The sequence below is a fragment of the Gracilinanus agilis genome, chromosome 6, assembly GCF_016433145.1.
Source record: "Gracilinanus agilis isolate LMUSP501 chromosome 6, AgileGrace, whole genome shotgun sequence".
NCBI lineage: Eukaryota > Metazoa > Chordata > Mammalia > Didelphimorphia > Didelphidae > Gracilinanus > Gracilinanus agilis.
In genome coordinates, this window is record NC_058135.1 from 105,284,881 (window position 1) to 105,301,132 (window position 16,252).

Below are 16,252 nucleotides of genomic sequence, written 5' to 3' on the forward strand. Positions count from 1 at the left end.
TATTTACTGTAAGACTCATCTTCAGAATACAAAGTTTCTAGAGACTTGCAAAATCTTAAAATGTTTATGAAATTATGAAATAATTCCTTCAGTATTAAATTAATGAAATACAGTAAATAAAAATGAACTATAACACTGAAGGAACAAAGAACTTAGTACTACCAATATAAAAATAAGTTTTATTTTTAGTCTTCATAAGGGATATATATTTTTATAGCACTGACAAATTGCTTTAATAGTTAACAAAAATAATCTCTCAATCTCTCTTTCCCTGAACAATTCACTTTTTGTTATGAATACATGACATAAACATTAGAAGTATATTGTAAGTTATACCACTGAACAATCTCATATTTCTAGCAAATGTTAGTGTTTCTTTTAATTCTGAAGGAAGGCATACTATCTGTCAATTTATCCCAACCCTTGGAAAGAATGTAAATATGAATTTTTTTTTTACTTATTAAGACTGTTTTAGCTACAGAAACATGCATCACATTTTATGATGGGAAATCAGAAAACCATACACCACCAAGAGAAGAAAATCCAAATTCATTTGTGCCCCTCTTAGTAGGCAGATTAACTTGGCAAGAAGGGAAATTAATATAATAAGATACTAGTGGTTCCTATTAACTTTTCTACTCTCTTTGATTATGAAGGCAACAATTAATATGTCAGTGATGAATGTTTTCCTTCTACAAAACAGACTTTTTTCTACTTCCTAATAAAAGGAGGGAGGGTGGTATAATAATGAAAGGGTTGGCTTTGTCTTGACATTGGTAGAGCCCAGCTCTGAGCAGTGCTCCTGAAGTGTGAGTAAACATATTAAGGAAACAAGCTTTTTAAACCTAACCAAAAAATGTGATGAAGGACATCACTTCAGGAGTATTTTTCAGGAACTACCATGGTAAAAAGGAATGAGTCTCACTATGCTAAGCTACAAGGTAGAATCAGAACCAGAAGTAGCTTGATGTAAGGAAAGCCTTCCTAACAATGAGAGGTAAGCCCAAGAGGCTCCAGCTGACTCTGAAAATCACTGACTCCCTCATTCTCTGAGCATAGACTGGATGACCATTTAATGGGTATATTGTAGAAGAGATTCCTGCATAGTTAAGGGTATGATTTAGAAGAATCCGGTGATCCTTTCTGATTCTGATATTCTATGTGATAAAAAAAGAGCTCAATTCATATGCCAGTTCCTTTTTCTTTATCCTGATACATCCAAGTAAAGCATGCAGTTCTTTTTTTAATAGCTTAAATTAAAATATTAAGCACCCTTCAAATATGACTTATTCTTTTAAGACAATATGGCAAATATTACTTTACAGACCAGGGCAGGAAAGAGATTCTATAAATCTGTATGAGCAGAATATTTACCAGCAATACTTGAGAGTTGTATAATTATTTCTCCCTCAGTCAAATTAATTAGAACTAGGCCACCTCCGGCATATCCTCGTCAGAGTCATCTGACCCATCTTTGCTTTCTATTTCCCCCACGTCCTCCTCTGGAGGCACAACATGTTTCTTCTTAACCTCGCCAGAAACTCCATCATTAGCACAAAATTTTCTCATCTTAATATTTGGCAGTTTCTTCAGATCACCATTCCATTCCCTAGATGAAAGAGAGAGCACAGAGAAAGAAGAGAATAATCAATATTTGCAAATGTGAAAATACCACAAAGGAAAATACAAGCTTATCACATTTTAACGTACTGGAGAATAGCAGTTCTCCAAAGACTGAACATTTTTTAGCTTTCTGAATTTTCTGTTTAAGACAGGTAAGTGGCAGCTACATTATTTTTTTTTATATTTTTACTTTATTTATTTAAAAAAACCTTTACATTCCATCTTAGAATCAATACTGCGTATTGGTTCCAAGGCAGAAGAGCATTAAGGGCTTGGCAATGGGGCTTAAGTGACTTGCCCAGGGTCACACAGGTAGGAAGTGTCTTAGACCAAATATGATCTCTAGGCCTGGTTCTCGATCCAATGAACCCCTACTTGCATCCTCTATAACACTTTAATCACAGCGAGGTAGAAAAGTATGAGGGAAGAGGAATAGTTTGTCCTCATCTCTGTTCGGCCACAGTCAGGCCTAGCCATATGCAAAAGGAGAGATGTTGTAATCAGAGATTCTAAATGTAAAGAAAGGAGATATTCTAAGTGCCTAACTATATAAGCTCCACGTACAATGGAGCTCCATTCATTTACAGAAACCAGTCTCCAATCTATGTCTGCCCCACCATGGAGTGTCTAATCAAAGACTCCTCTACTTGAAATGCCAAGAACAACTTAAAGTTGGAGGAAGGGAAGCCTTTTCCAGCATATCTCAATGTAACCACACTAACCAGAACTTCTGAATTTCTAGATCTTATCAAGTTACAACTGTTGAACTTTTATTTCTTAGATAGTGGCCTTCAAGGGAATGGTATGGAATGAATAATTCAATTTTACAAGTGCTTGTTAAAATCCTCCAGTGTGCTGGGAATTGGGCTAGGTGCCATGAGAGCACAGCAGCTGGATGGTACCATACTGGAGAGTACATGGCCCAAGAGTCCAGGGGGACCAGAGACCAAATCCTGCTTCAGAGAGATTAGCTGTGGAACCTCTGACCGATCACGGAGCCTCTCTTGTCTCAGTTTCCTCATCTATAAAACAGGGACAATAAGAGCACCCACTTCACAGGATTGTTGTGAGATGGTAAAATGTGTTTGGCAAACCATGAAGCACTATTTAAATGTTAGCTGCTAAGACAGAAGCAAGGAGACGTGTGTTCTCTCTTGTCTTGGAAAGCCACCTACACAAAGTCACATAGGTGAGAGAGAACTCACAGCCTGAAGGAACAGGAAGATCAGCTTTGCTAGAATGAAATGTGTATGAATGAGAGAAATACGAAGATGAGTCCAGCCAGGCCAGGAAGAACTTTAGATACAAGAAGGAGCTTTGAAATTTTATCCAACAGGAAGCCACATTATGGAACAGGGAATTTAGATGGTCAGACCTTTTAATATGATTTAGGAGATAATAAACTCTTTTAATAATACTGTATCCTAGCCATAATGCAGCTGACAATACCATCAGTGAGTATTGCTTATCATAGCAGGTTCATGTAAAATCCTGTACATTGGTCAAATACCCATTAGACTCTTTACGAGCAATATGGCTAATGCTTCCACTAGAAGAGATATTTTTTGCCTTCCCTCAAAAATTAGTGGATCATGTTTAACTAATAAACAATTTTCATGCTTAAAGTTAGCTATTGTAAAAGGGAATTCTTTATTCCCTTTGCCTATTTTGAGTTAACACTTTGCTTAACCATAATTTAAGTACCCCTACTTAGTGCTAGATTGTGAAGACAGGATTAACTCCCCCTGGTCTACTTTTGAATTGAATCAACAAAAGATTAAACACCCTACTTGGTACTAGGTGAGAAGCTAACAAGGTACTTAGTGAATTCATACCCTTAGAAATTCAATCAGCTGGGATCTGTGAATCTTTTTGATGAGAACTTAACCTTCTGAAGGTTGAGGAGTTGATCCCACAAACACTGTCCCTTGGGCAGTGCTAGACAATTTGGAAACTGTGATTGGCCCCTGTGAAATGGGGCGGAGACAAGCAGTCACCATAAAAAGCAAACCCTGAACTCCTTCAGGGCAGATTGTCTTTGAGAAGATCCTCGGAAGAGATAGTCTTCTAGAGATAGTCTTAGACAGTCTTCTAGAGAGCTCCGCTGGAGACAGAGCTTTGCTGGAGACTTTGGCTACTTCCTTGGGTGAGTAAAAGTCCCAGCTTCTCTAGAGACTAGCTTCCATCTTGGAGGAGGGAGCTTGGTTACTCACTGTCAGCCTTCCTGGTTGAGAGCTAATTAATCTCTGCCTGTCTTAAGCAGACCTGGAGCAAAACAATTAGGTTGATAGGACAGATAACTTCTCTATCCCCCTTACATTTATCTTCTTTATTGTTTTCTCTCTATTTATAAATATTTGTAAATAAATTTCTGACTCAAGATATAATAAATACATAATTTCATATAATCATCCAACCATTAATTTTAACCTTTATACTAGGAAACCTAGATTTAGATCTAGAAGAGAATTGGGAAATCAACAAGTTCAACCCCTTCCAGCTTACAAATGAGGAAACAAAGTCCTAAAGTTATTTGATTATGAGCACACAGCTTGGCAAATATTTAAGACAGGATTTGAACCCCTATTATCCCAATTCCACAAGGCCTCTTGATTCTCCAGTCTGACTTACTTTAGAAGCTGTTAGAAAGAAATATATTTTAAGAATGATTCTCTTTATGATCACCAAAATATATTCATTTCTTTCTTTCAATGATTCTTGCATTTGTGAGCTGGAGATATGCTATTTCAAATTAATGAGCCTAGCAAATAAAAGAAACTAGCAATACAGACTAATTTGAGCCTTAGGTTTGTGACTGACAAGTCTCCATTTCTGCCCAACCCAGATCTACAATGCTATTGTTCCTAGCAATCTTTACCCCTACCTACCTACTTCCATCTTTCTGAATCATTCTGGAAACAATAATCAAATAAACACAACCATTCAATCAAAGCTTTGATGATACTCATCAATCTTTTAACTTCCATGACTAAAACTACCCTTTCTCTAGCCACTATTCCATTATATGTGTTTATTTCCTTTATTAGAACCAATTGAAGACAGGAGCTCTCACTTTTTTTATTTTTATACCCAACACTCAGCAGAATTCCTAGCACACAAGCCACAGTCACCACTTCAGACAGCTACATGTATGCAACTAAAAAAGGAGAGAATACCACTACCTTTTTTTCATCTACTTTGCCTGGATTTTTTGATAGCTTGAAGGGTTTGAATAAGAAATAAGTCAACAACTCAATTCTTTCAGGTAAGATTGGAATAACCACGAAGTCTTCTATCCACCTTGCAGTGGCTTATTAAGATCTTCCAGGCTAAGGGGAAGCTAGGTAGCTCAGTGGAGTGAGAGTCAGGCCTAGAGACAGGAGGTCCTAGGTTCAAATCCGGCCTCAGCCACTTCCCAGCTGTGTGACCCTGGGCAAGTCACTTGACCCCCATTGCCCACCCTTACCAATCTTCCACCTATGAGACAATACACGGAAAGTGCAAGGGTTTAAAAAAAAAAAAAAAAAGATCTTCTAGGCTTTACCATTTGCTGTTTTCCCTGACTGTGTTCTCTCCACTATGTCTTGCCATCCAACCCATCATTATATCTTTAGCACTTTGGGGTCTTTCGATCAGCCCTACTTAGCCAAACTGAGGATGAACTTTCTCCTTGAGAGCAGAATCTGTGGAGCTTTTTCTGCATTTAGCACAATGCTTGCCACATAATAAATGCTTCTCTCATATGCTAATCTAGCAAGAACTCTAGGGAGGCTGAGGGTTGGTTGTAAGTTATGAAAATCTTTCAAAAGCTCTCCTAGGAGAGAGTAGAGTGACAAATTCTACCAAGCTGGAAAGGCTTTGAATATATATAGTTCCAGCAGCAGACCAAGTCTACTTTGCAAGGACCAGCCTAGCTAAATAGAAAGACGTTCATCATCAGTAAGCTGGTCACGTGGTGGTTAATTCTTTGCCAGTGACAACCCATGAAAAACAATACAAAACAATTTTAAAACTACCTTAATTCTATGCAGCCCCACCTCCTGTTTCTAGACCAGGGGTCGACAACCTTTTTGGCCGTGAGAGCCATAAATGCCACATTTTTTAAAATGTAATTTCATGAGAGCCGTACAGTGCTCACAGTGTGGCTCCTGTAACAGCGCCTGAAAAAAAATGGACTTTATGGCTCCTGCAGAAAGAGCCATATCTGGCCCTCAAAAGAACCAGCTATGGCTTGAGAGCCATACATTACCGACCCCTGTTCTAGAGTAACAGTGGAAGAATAATGGGAAAGGGGGAAGAAGGTGTTAGAAATCATAGTTTCTGGAACATCTATACTTTTTAGCTCAGTTATTTGTTACTCTAAACGTGAGAATCTTGTTCAATGACTATAGGGATGAATCCACTTTAGGAACAGAATCATGGAAATCTTAAAATTTGTAGTACAAACTATGTCAGAAGAAAGAAGAAAATTTTGCAGCTAAAAAGAAGGAGGGTTTGCAGAGAGTCCATGGAGTAGAAAAGAAAGAAATAAGCAGAATTGGGTGTTTTAATGTTCAAATGCCCCAAAGACACATTATTTGACATTTGGTCATCTTTTACTGCTGTGCTTGTGATAAGTATCTGCAAAAAAGATTACTATAAAAATAATTGAATCTTGTGCACCAACACTGGGTACAGAAGATGAAAAGATAGAGGAAACCTACAGAGAATTGTATAAGAAAGATCTTCAAGATTTGAATCCATATATACTTTGATACTCAGTGACTTGAGGGAAAAGGTTGGAATGGTGAGATGGTGAGAACTACAGAGGAAAAGCATGGGTCAGGAAGACAGAATGGATGAGATTAAAGATCTGAGCACAACATAGCTTCATGTCCTTACTTCATAAATATTTTATTCAAGAAAAGAATCTGTAGAGTAGACCTAACAACAAATAACATCAATTTTTTAAAAAAGAAGTTTATTATATTTTATCAGTCCAAAAAAAGACTTGACTGATGTGGGAGTCATCCTTAATTCAGTTGCATAGTTAGAACACAAACTCAGCAAGGAAAAGATGAAAATTAGGAAAAGGTAAAAAAGAAAGATTAATAAGGAAAAAATGATACCATGTAAGCAATAGATACAACTCTATCATGAATTATTTCAAAAGTAATTGAGATGCAAGACCATTAGTTCCATGTAAAATCTTTTTCTGTTTTACTATGTATACAGACATATCAATTTTGTTTGGTATTTAAAGTCAGAATAAAAATAAACAAATTTTTTAAATAACCAAAAAATAATTAAGCATCTTTTCAGGTTACCTCATGAGCAGAAGCCATTAGTCCCCTGAGGGCACACACTATTCCCTACATAATGCCAGCATCATGGATCTAAACTCTCACTACAAAGTTCAAAGTGCACTGTTTCTCTATCAGCCTGGGTCCCAGGACTGCTATGTTAGGGTACCCAAGTTACAAAAAAATTTGCTGCTAAATAAAAACATAAAACAAGGCCATGGTCAATCTTACCAGAGACAGATATCTGCACTTGACACAGAAGACATGGCAGAGAGAAAGCTCTGTATTGCCCTTCCTGAAGCTCCAAAAGTTCTATTTACAATTAGACCAATTCAAAACATCAAAATATAAGGGAACAATGTGGGACCAATAATTGTTAAAGAAAAAGTAGAGTTATGTGGTAGATGGTATAGATTAACTTGTTGCTAATTGCTTAAAAAAGGAATGAAGAGGAGGCAGAGCCAAGATGATGGAGCATAAACAGGGAAGCTTGAAATCACCATGAGAACCCCCTCTAACCAATGTTAAAATAATACCACAAAATGGACACAGGAGTGAGAGAATCAACAAGGAGACAGAGTGAAGCAATTTTCACGCAGTGAATGACTTGAAAGGTTTTGAACCTGGGCCCAAGCCAATACCCAGATCCTAACACCCTACCTAGGCCAACAGCACTGCAATCCAATGGGCAGCCCTTAAAGGTTCAAGCCAATCTGCTGTGAGGTCCAAAATTCTAGCCAGGGGCAATCTGTGCTGTGCTGCCTTATCGGTGTGGGCCCAGAGCAAGGCAGGAATCCCAGCCTGGGCTTGTGGTAAGGACCTGAATCCCAGTTTGGAGCAGTCAGTACCCAGAGCTTGGCGCCCAATCCCCTTAGCCCCAGGGTGCCAGTTTGTGGGAACCTGGCTGGCCCTTGCCAAAGCTCAAGGCAGTGCCCCCCAGCAGGGCAGCCTATAGTATGCTTGTCCAGATCAAGCCCTGAGTAAAACCAAAAGCCTATGCCCAAGCCTGAGGCTAGAATTTGAGCCATCAGCAGTGTTAGGGAGTGACTGAATCAGCAGTGGGAGGTGGTTCTCAGAGGTCCCAGCCCGTAGGCCAATCATATAATCTTGGAAGAACTTGAAACATGCAAAAACCCAAAAATAAGGTTAAGCATAGCATCAAGGAAAAACTGAAGTTTAAGAGAGTGCCCTATACTACTGAAGAGCAGAGCCAACCTTTAAAATAAAAGTGAAAGTTGAGAAAAAGGCTGGGAAAATAAACAAACAAAAAAACCTATCCATAAAAAATTTTATGGAGACAAAGAGCAAGGCACAGACACAGAAGGGCATAATGAAAGCAAAGCAAATACACACAAAACTCAGAAGAAAAATATGAATTGGATTCAGATTCTGGAAGAGCTCAAAAAAAGGATTTCTAAAACCAATTGAGAAATGTGAAGGATCTGGCCTCAGACACTTCCCAGCTGCGTGACCCTGGGCAAGTCACTTAACCCCCATTGCCCACCCTTACCACTCTTCCACCTATGAGTCAATACACAGAAGTTAAGGGTTTAAAAAAAAAAAAAAAGAAATGAAGGTAAAACAAAAGAGAACAATAAACATTAAAAAAAAGAGAGAGAGAAAAATGTGAAGGAAGGTGGCCTAGCAGTACCAGATCTGAAACTGTATTATAAAGCAGTGGTCATCAAAACAATATGGTTACTGGTTAAGATGGAAGGGTGGACCAATGGAATAGACTAGAGGTTAATGACCTCAGCAAGATAGTGTTCGATAAACTGTGTTATTTAGAATTTCTGGGGTTCTATTTAGAAGTATTAAGCCTCAAGATATGTAGATATATGACAACTTCCTGTGGACATGTGTGGGACTTTGAAACTACTTTTTCCATGGTCCAATGGGTCTCCAGTTTTGGATGACATCTTCAAGGTAAAGCCCGGCTTTAAATATTGGGAAGTCAGTTTTGACTTCCTCTTGGCTATCTGAGCACACTCTTTTGCTACTCAGACAAGATGAGGGAAGGTAGGGAACGTAATGGCTGAGGCGGCAATTTGAAATTTTTACAGGCGCCTGGTCGATTTTATTCTACCAACAAGGGCCTAAATAAAATATTAGTTTTCCTCATAATATCAGCCTTCATCATTTTTAATAATAACAAAACCCAAAGATCCCAGCTTTTGGGACAAGAACTCACTATTTGACCCTTCTGTCTCTTAGCCAGTGCCATATTGTTTTGATGTCAGAAGATTCTGAAGGCATTGCCAGGAAGCCACCAGCTTTGGCAAATTAAAAAGCTAGAAGGGATTTGAATATGGGCACAGTGACAGAAGGTATGTCTGCTGTCCAAGAGCCAATCACACTAAGAACAGAGAAGATCAGCACCTGAAGACTTCCAGAGGTCATGAGTTTATGAGCCCCAATAATTAACACTCTCACCTAAGGCATGGAAAGGTTGCTATCTGTGATAAAGGAGAAAGAATCCATGCAAATTAAATAAAAGAACTAACCAAGGAAGGCTCTGGGGGTCTTTTCACCTCTAAATCTATGATTCTAAGTATCTGAAAGGTCTGATGGCATATATTCTGAGGTTAGGCCAGAGATAAACAATGAATGAAGATTTTTTCCTCTGTATTTCTTACAATTTAATTCATTTTCAAAAAATTTGAACAGTTCAAATATGTGATTTTTTTTTAAAAGGAAGGAACTTTTTGAATAGCTGTTTTATTGTTGATGGGTGATTTATGAATCAACCACACCAATCAATAACTTAGGACTTGCTTTCCCTAGATAATACTCTAAGATTATGAAGAGAGAGATTATAAAAGGACTATGAGAAAGATGATGTTCAAAAGTTCTGGGAATTTGAACTTAAGCAATTTACTAATCCTGTCCCAATTTTTAAAGATGAGATGAGAATAAAACTCACATTTATGTAGTGCTTCATAAACTCAAAGGTAACATATAAATGTTAACTATTATTGTCTTATTTTTATAAAATGGGAGATGAGAAGGGAAACTGATAGAAAGTTCTTTAGAGAACTAAAACAAAAAAAAATCACAAAACTATCTGGAAAATATGAAACTTTGACATGCAGAGCTAGAAGCCAGTCAACCACACTGATGCAATCCATGAGGTAGTTTCAATGTTATACTTTGGAGAGCAAAAAGAGCTTTGGAAAATTCTTAAATAATTTTCTATTTATCACTTTCCTCCTTAGGGTGGTGAAAACTTTCTTTTTGCACAAAGTCCCTAAAAAAGGAAATCAGATTCTTCTTAATTATGTGCTAAGGGAAAAAGTCAATTAATGATGAAGTAGGTAGGCTCACCTGAAAGTTCTCAGATGTTTTACATTCACAATGTCAGGAATCTCTGGAAAAAAAAACAAAACAAAATTTATATATATTTCATAGTTTTGACATAAACTCAATACACTGATCATCAGGATAGAAAAGCAAAAAAAAAATTTTAAATAAAACTTAATGTAGAAACAAGTTTCTTCTCTTTTTTTATTTCAAAGGGGCAATGTTTTTGTTTCACTAAAGATAAAAATAAATCTGTAGGCACTAAATTAACCAAATGTAATGTATCAGGTTAAATTGTAAATTATTTTCATTAAATGATATCTAGGAAGATAGATATAAAATTAAACTGAAATAATAAACTCATGAAAAGAACAGGCTCTTTGGAAAGTGAACAAAACCATTCCAGATTATTTAATTATAACACTGTAATTATTACAGTGTAAATGAGAAGATTCCTCCCCTATTTGGACATAGACTAAGTAAAATGGCAAACTCTACTCATCAAAATCTTTATAAAAAGCCATCTTTTTGTTTTATTTTTTCTTCATCATGACATCATCTTTTTTCCCCAAATATGCTATCCAAAAGAAAAATTACAAAGGCACGGGTCTTGCACATATAATTCAAGCAGCAAACATCATTAATAGAAGATTTACTATGTTATCACTGGAATCTATTATTTCTGACCAATATTTTATGCTGAATAGGTTGAGTGATGAAAACATTTGTTGCTTAAAACATGCAAAATCCACATCTCCAAAGCACAGTTAAAAATAGGATAGAAAAGCTGCATAAAAATAATGCATATATATCTCAGAAGTCAAAATAGTTTACTATCAATCTTTTGCCAACAACTCAAAAATTAGGCCAGGTTAAATATTATCCTTCCCATTCTTTTTGGAAAACAAAACAAAACAATAGTGATGCAAGGTCAGAAGTGAATACTAGATTACACAAATTCCAATTCATTTATCCAAAAAAAATATGGTTGGTAGTTAGTAACTATTAGTCTAGCAAGCACCTTCTATATGAAGCGTTCTGGGTTACGTGCTAAATATAGTATTCCTCTTGACCTCAAGAAGCTTATCTAATCTTGCAGTTTTCATTGGCAAATCCCCCAAAGCACCAAGTCAATGTAACAACTAGACTTGGCATTCCTTTTTGACAAATAAACAAATCAATTAATATTCATTAATTTGCCCAGTTTTCCAGCTCATTGGGAGGCCTAGGACTCAAACTCTGGTCTTTTTATTCATTCTCTCTATTATTGCACAATGTTTTTAATGCTTCTATTAATAAATGCTAGTTTCATTCATGTTAAAGCCAATTATTATTATTTTATAGACAACTTTCCTTTTCTTGCACTAGACAGGCAATAAGACCTAGATTACTTGGGTTATCACTTCATATTCTTGTCTGAGCCTTCAGTGTCAAAATTAAAAATATAATGCTGTCACTTAATTATATATTACATTAAAATATATACAGTATTTTCCTCAAAATAGTACTAATGGTGAAAAGGTACTGCATGATCATATTGCTGGGTCAAAGGGTATGGTCTTATAGCTCTCTGGGTACAGTTCCAAACTGCTATCCTAAATGGGTGAATCAGTTAAAACTCCCCCAACAGTATATTAGGAGAATGTAAGCTTCTCGAGCACCCAAATGATTTCCCAGAGTAGCTTCTTAATCAACAAATGCTAGCTGAATTCAACTAAAATGAGTCCAAGGTCCCTTCCAGGCCCTAATCAATGATTACACTATCTACAGTTACTGGTTACCACTCTTTCCTACTTTTTTCTAAGTCATTGGTAGTGGATAGAGTGCGGGGCCTGGAATCAAGAAGATGAGATCAAATTCTGTCTCACACATTTACCAGCTCAGACAGTGGCTTGCTTAGTCCAGCTTGAACTGATTCATGAAAGCTAATTGTTAATTTTTCAAGCATTTTGAGAGCCAGTTGTTAAATAAAGCTTTTACTAAAAATTAAGTTATATATATATATATAAATGTTTAACTAAATAATGTTAAAACCAAAGGTAATAAATACCAAAAATCTTTACTTTCTAATTACTTTGCTACATTTCACTCTATATTCTTGAGTTTATTTCAATCTATTGTATCCTCAAAGGGAATAAATCTCTATGATAGTGTACATCTCTTCCCAACTCTGCAGTCAATGACATTACACTGGTAGGTTGAAAATGTCAATAGTGGATGTATCTATACCATGGAAACCAGCAAATGCTTCAAACTGTGGCTTGATTTGTTGTTTTGATTGTTTAGACAAAGTGATGGAGTAATGTTAACATTGTAGATTATATTTAAAAGTGTGTGGTGCCTACCATCCTTGATTGTGAATTACAGACAAAACATGAATCTCAAGTTAAAGATCTGATTGCCAAGCAAGCTTAGATATTCCATGTAAAAAATAATAAATTTAATGTTCTTCCTAGGAACGTTACTAGAAAATACAGTACAACACCCGAACTTAGGTCTTCTACTGACACAACAAAAATGAAAACATTTTTAATTATTTTGACTTATTAGAACCATCTTCTTGGACTTAAGAAGAACTAACTTCACCATGGGTAGCTAGAGGGATAACAATTTTATCATTTTACAGAAATTTTAAGAGATGAAACTAATTTGAAAAGATTTTTTGAGATTTTGTAGATATTAATATAGAATCAAAACAACATTCTACAACTCTAAAAAAGGCTTTAAAAGAGCAGGATAGGAGTCTGAAGGGCTGAAGCTGATAGAGGTTTCAGTTTAATGAGTTTAATTAGTATGAGACTGATAAATCATAGTATCAGAGTAGGTCACTTGACAGAGCTAGTGACAAATTTATTGGGAAAAGAATGGATCAAGATGCAACTCCATTTGTCCAATCATGGTTTAATTACAACCATAGATTTGCTCTAGATACAAGAGCTCAGCAAAGACAAATCCTGTGAGAATCAATTAGTTATGTGGAAGTTACATAAAGAACACTATTTTACTGTTTGCAAATTGTGTGATATTCTTCCTTTTTATATCAGTAAAATTCATAATAAATGTGTCTATGCATACTTTTTTCCCCCAAGAAAGCCAAATATTATTAACATTTGCTAGCATACATATTACTACTGACTGTAGGCTTGTCATTTCCTTGCTAAGTCTGGATAGGTCCATCATCAGATTAGCTACAGGGTATAAAATTTCTCAGTGAATTCATGAAGAATGTGTACCCTAAGTGGTAAAGATGTTGAGATCTGTGTTGATAGAGGGAAAATCAATCATAATGAAATAATATATCCTCATTGTATGGAAGCAAATTTACCCCTTGTAGGACCATAGATTTTGTGCTGGACAGGACCCTATAGGCGATCTAGTTTAAGCTCAACATATTAGAGATAAAAAACTTGAGGTCCCCCAAAAGTCAAGTGACAACCCTTTTGTTTTCAATATTTCTTAAAGAATGAATAAGCTTATTTAGGCCCTAAGAAATTCTGACTATAAAAATTTCTTCTAAATGTTTCCAGAAATGGAGGTAAAATTCTGCAGTTTATATGTCTATATTGTATCCATATATACACATGCATGCACACAACTCTTTCCATCTATATCTTAGTGAGAAAGAGTTATAGAAACTATTCACTACAGAGCTGAATTGTCATTGTAATAACTTCCCTTCTGGGCTTGGTAGAAATGTAGAATAGAAATAAAGATGCTTAGGAAGGAGCAATAAATAGCCAAGTTTCCAGATAGTAACTAATTCGATATATGGCCTTCATGGTCTTTAGATCTCCTACAACAGGAGAGCTCTTTCTTTTGTAAGATTAAAAATCAGTATTTTTCAAAAAAGTTACAGTAATCACAAATCAAACATGATAAAATATCTCATTAGAATTTCATGTGTGTTTATAGATAAATATCTCCTCCCAACTCCCTAACAATAAATCGGTATTTGTCTTAGGCTTTCTACAGTGGAATGATGTCAACCTGGTGAAGGCCAAAATATATTTTGTGACCATTAGCACTGTTTTTATCTCTTCAGCAGGTACACAGGCCACTAGCAATCCTTATTCAAAAATAGCAAACAATGTTTCCCCACATTAATATCAATTAATAAAATCACTCAATAATAACAGAATTATTTTCACGGAGGGGCCCCATTATATACAAGAGGAAACTAAGACTTAGAGAAACTATTTGTCCAGCATCCCAAAATATATGTCAAAGGTGAGATTTGAACTCAGGTGTTTCTGATTCCAGGTCCTGCACTCTATTTGCTGCATCATTAAGAAAAGAATTTAGAAGTCTTAGAAATTAAAAGTGATAGTTATGCACTTGGTCAAAATTGATTTATTATTGGGTGGGCTTTCTCATATACCATGGGGATATAATGTCACCATTTAACTCATAAGGTTGCCAATAGTATCAAAAGAGATAATATATAAAAACATTGCAAAAACTTCATCTGTTATAATTGTAATGAAAATCTCAGTTTAACATATAGAAATAGCAAAGCCTTAATTTTTGAAATTTCATCTGCATCATTTTATATTTCTCTTAGGAATGACCATAATTCATTAACATGAACTTCTTCCTTAGTGCATTCTTTACTCTCCAGGCACTAATGACAATCATGTGTTTACACTTTACATTGTTATATATGTGACAAGAACTCAGAAGAATACAACTTCCATCATGTGAAAATATTAAGCAACACAAAGTTTCTTCATCTTGAGTTAGGAAACTATTATCCTTCACACAAGAAATAAGAACAGGAATTAAAATAATAAATATATTAAATGACCTTTCCTTTATACAGCTTTTTCTAGGACACAGAACATACAGATTCACAGGCCTTAGGCACTGGGAGGGCCCCCTTTAAGTAAAGCCCAGGTCATTCTGATGAGGAATCCTAAGAAGTCATTGTCCATTTTCTGCTAATAAACCTCCAGAGTTAGGGAATTTATCCTACCTAAGGTTATCAATACCAAATCTAAACCCTCCTTTTTCACGTGATAGTGAATTTCAAATATGTGAAGAGCTGCCATGTACTTCCTCCAGGACTTCTCTCAGCTAAAGATATTGTTCTAGAAGGCCTCTCATCTCATCTCCCTTGTTGCATTCTGGTTTCTTGACAAGACTAATATCTTTCCTAAAATGTGACACGTAGAACTAAAAACAGTACTTAAAATGTGATGTGGCTAGAATGTAGAACCAGACCCATTCTACCTAAACATGATTCTTCTAGGAATAAAACTTCAGATCTCACTAACTTTTAAAATTTTGATATTATATGTCAATTCATAGTTTTTTTCTCATGGATTTCTGTCTTTTCACACTTTCCCTTCCCTCCTCATCTCCATCTTATACTTCTGCAAGAATTTTTTTTAATTTAGAATATTTTTTCATGATTCATGATTTCTCTCCCCCCTCCCAGAGTTGACAAGCAGTTCCACTGGGCTATATATGTATCGTTGTTCAAAACCTATTTCCATGTTATTCACATTTTCAATAGAGTGAACTTTTAACATCAACCCCCCAAATCATATCCCCATCGAACCATGTGATCAATCATATGTTTCTCTTCTGTGTTTCTGTTCCCACAGTTCTTTCTCTAGATGTGGAAAGCATTCTTTCTCAAAAGTTCCTCTGGATTGTCCTGAGAAGTCCATTACATTCGATTATGCCATAATGTATTAGTCTCTGTGTACAATGTTCTCCTGGTGCAAGGATTTTTTTTTTGCAGAAGTGTAAGGATTTCATATTCATCAATTATAATTTTTGTTATTGGCTTCACTCACTGTTATTATAACCTACTGTGATCTATTTCATTTATGATGTTGCCATCCTGCATTATTACCCATCTCTCCCAATAGTATGCCATTCATAATTCTGAGAAACAATCAATCTAGAACCACCATCCAATTCAGAACAAGAAAAAAAGGAATAGAGCCTTTGAGACTACTAGAGATTTCCCTCTGGGCTAACAATAATTAATCACATCCTTAAATTAATAGCATAATTAGGTACATTCAGAACTATCATAT

The 16,252-nt window shown here is 35.9% G+C and overlaps 1 protein-coding gene across 1 annotated transcript in view; it reads right to left on the reverse strand.

Annotated features, from left to right (window-relative positions):
• Positions 1 to 204: 204 nt before the first annotated feature.
• The window catches only part of TMA16 (translation machinery associated 16 homolog), a 73,538-nt gene continuing 57,490 nt past the window's right edge, over positions 205 to 16,252 (reverse strand). Inside the window, exons 6-7 of the mRNA XM_044680582.1 lie at positions 10,230 to 10,272; positions 205 to 1,609 (exon numbers count right to left, since the gene is read on the reverse strand). Of these exons, the coding sequence (XP_044536517.1) occupies positions 1,429 to 1,609; positions 10,230 to 10,272 (224 nt within the window). The 3' untranslated portion in view covers positions 205 to 1,428. The remainder of the gene's footprint in view (positions 1,610 to 10,229; positions 10,273 to 16,252) is intronic.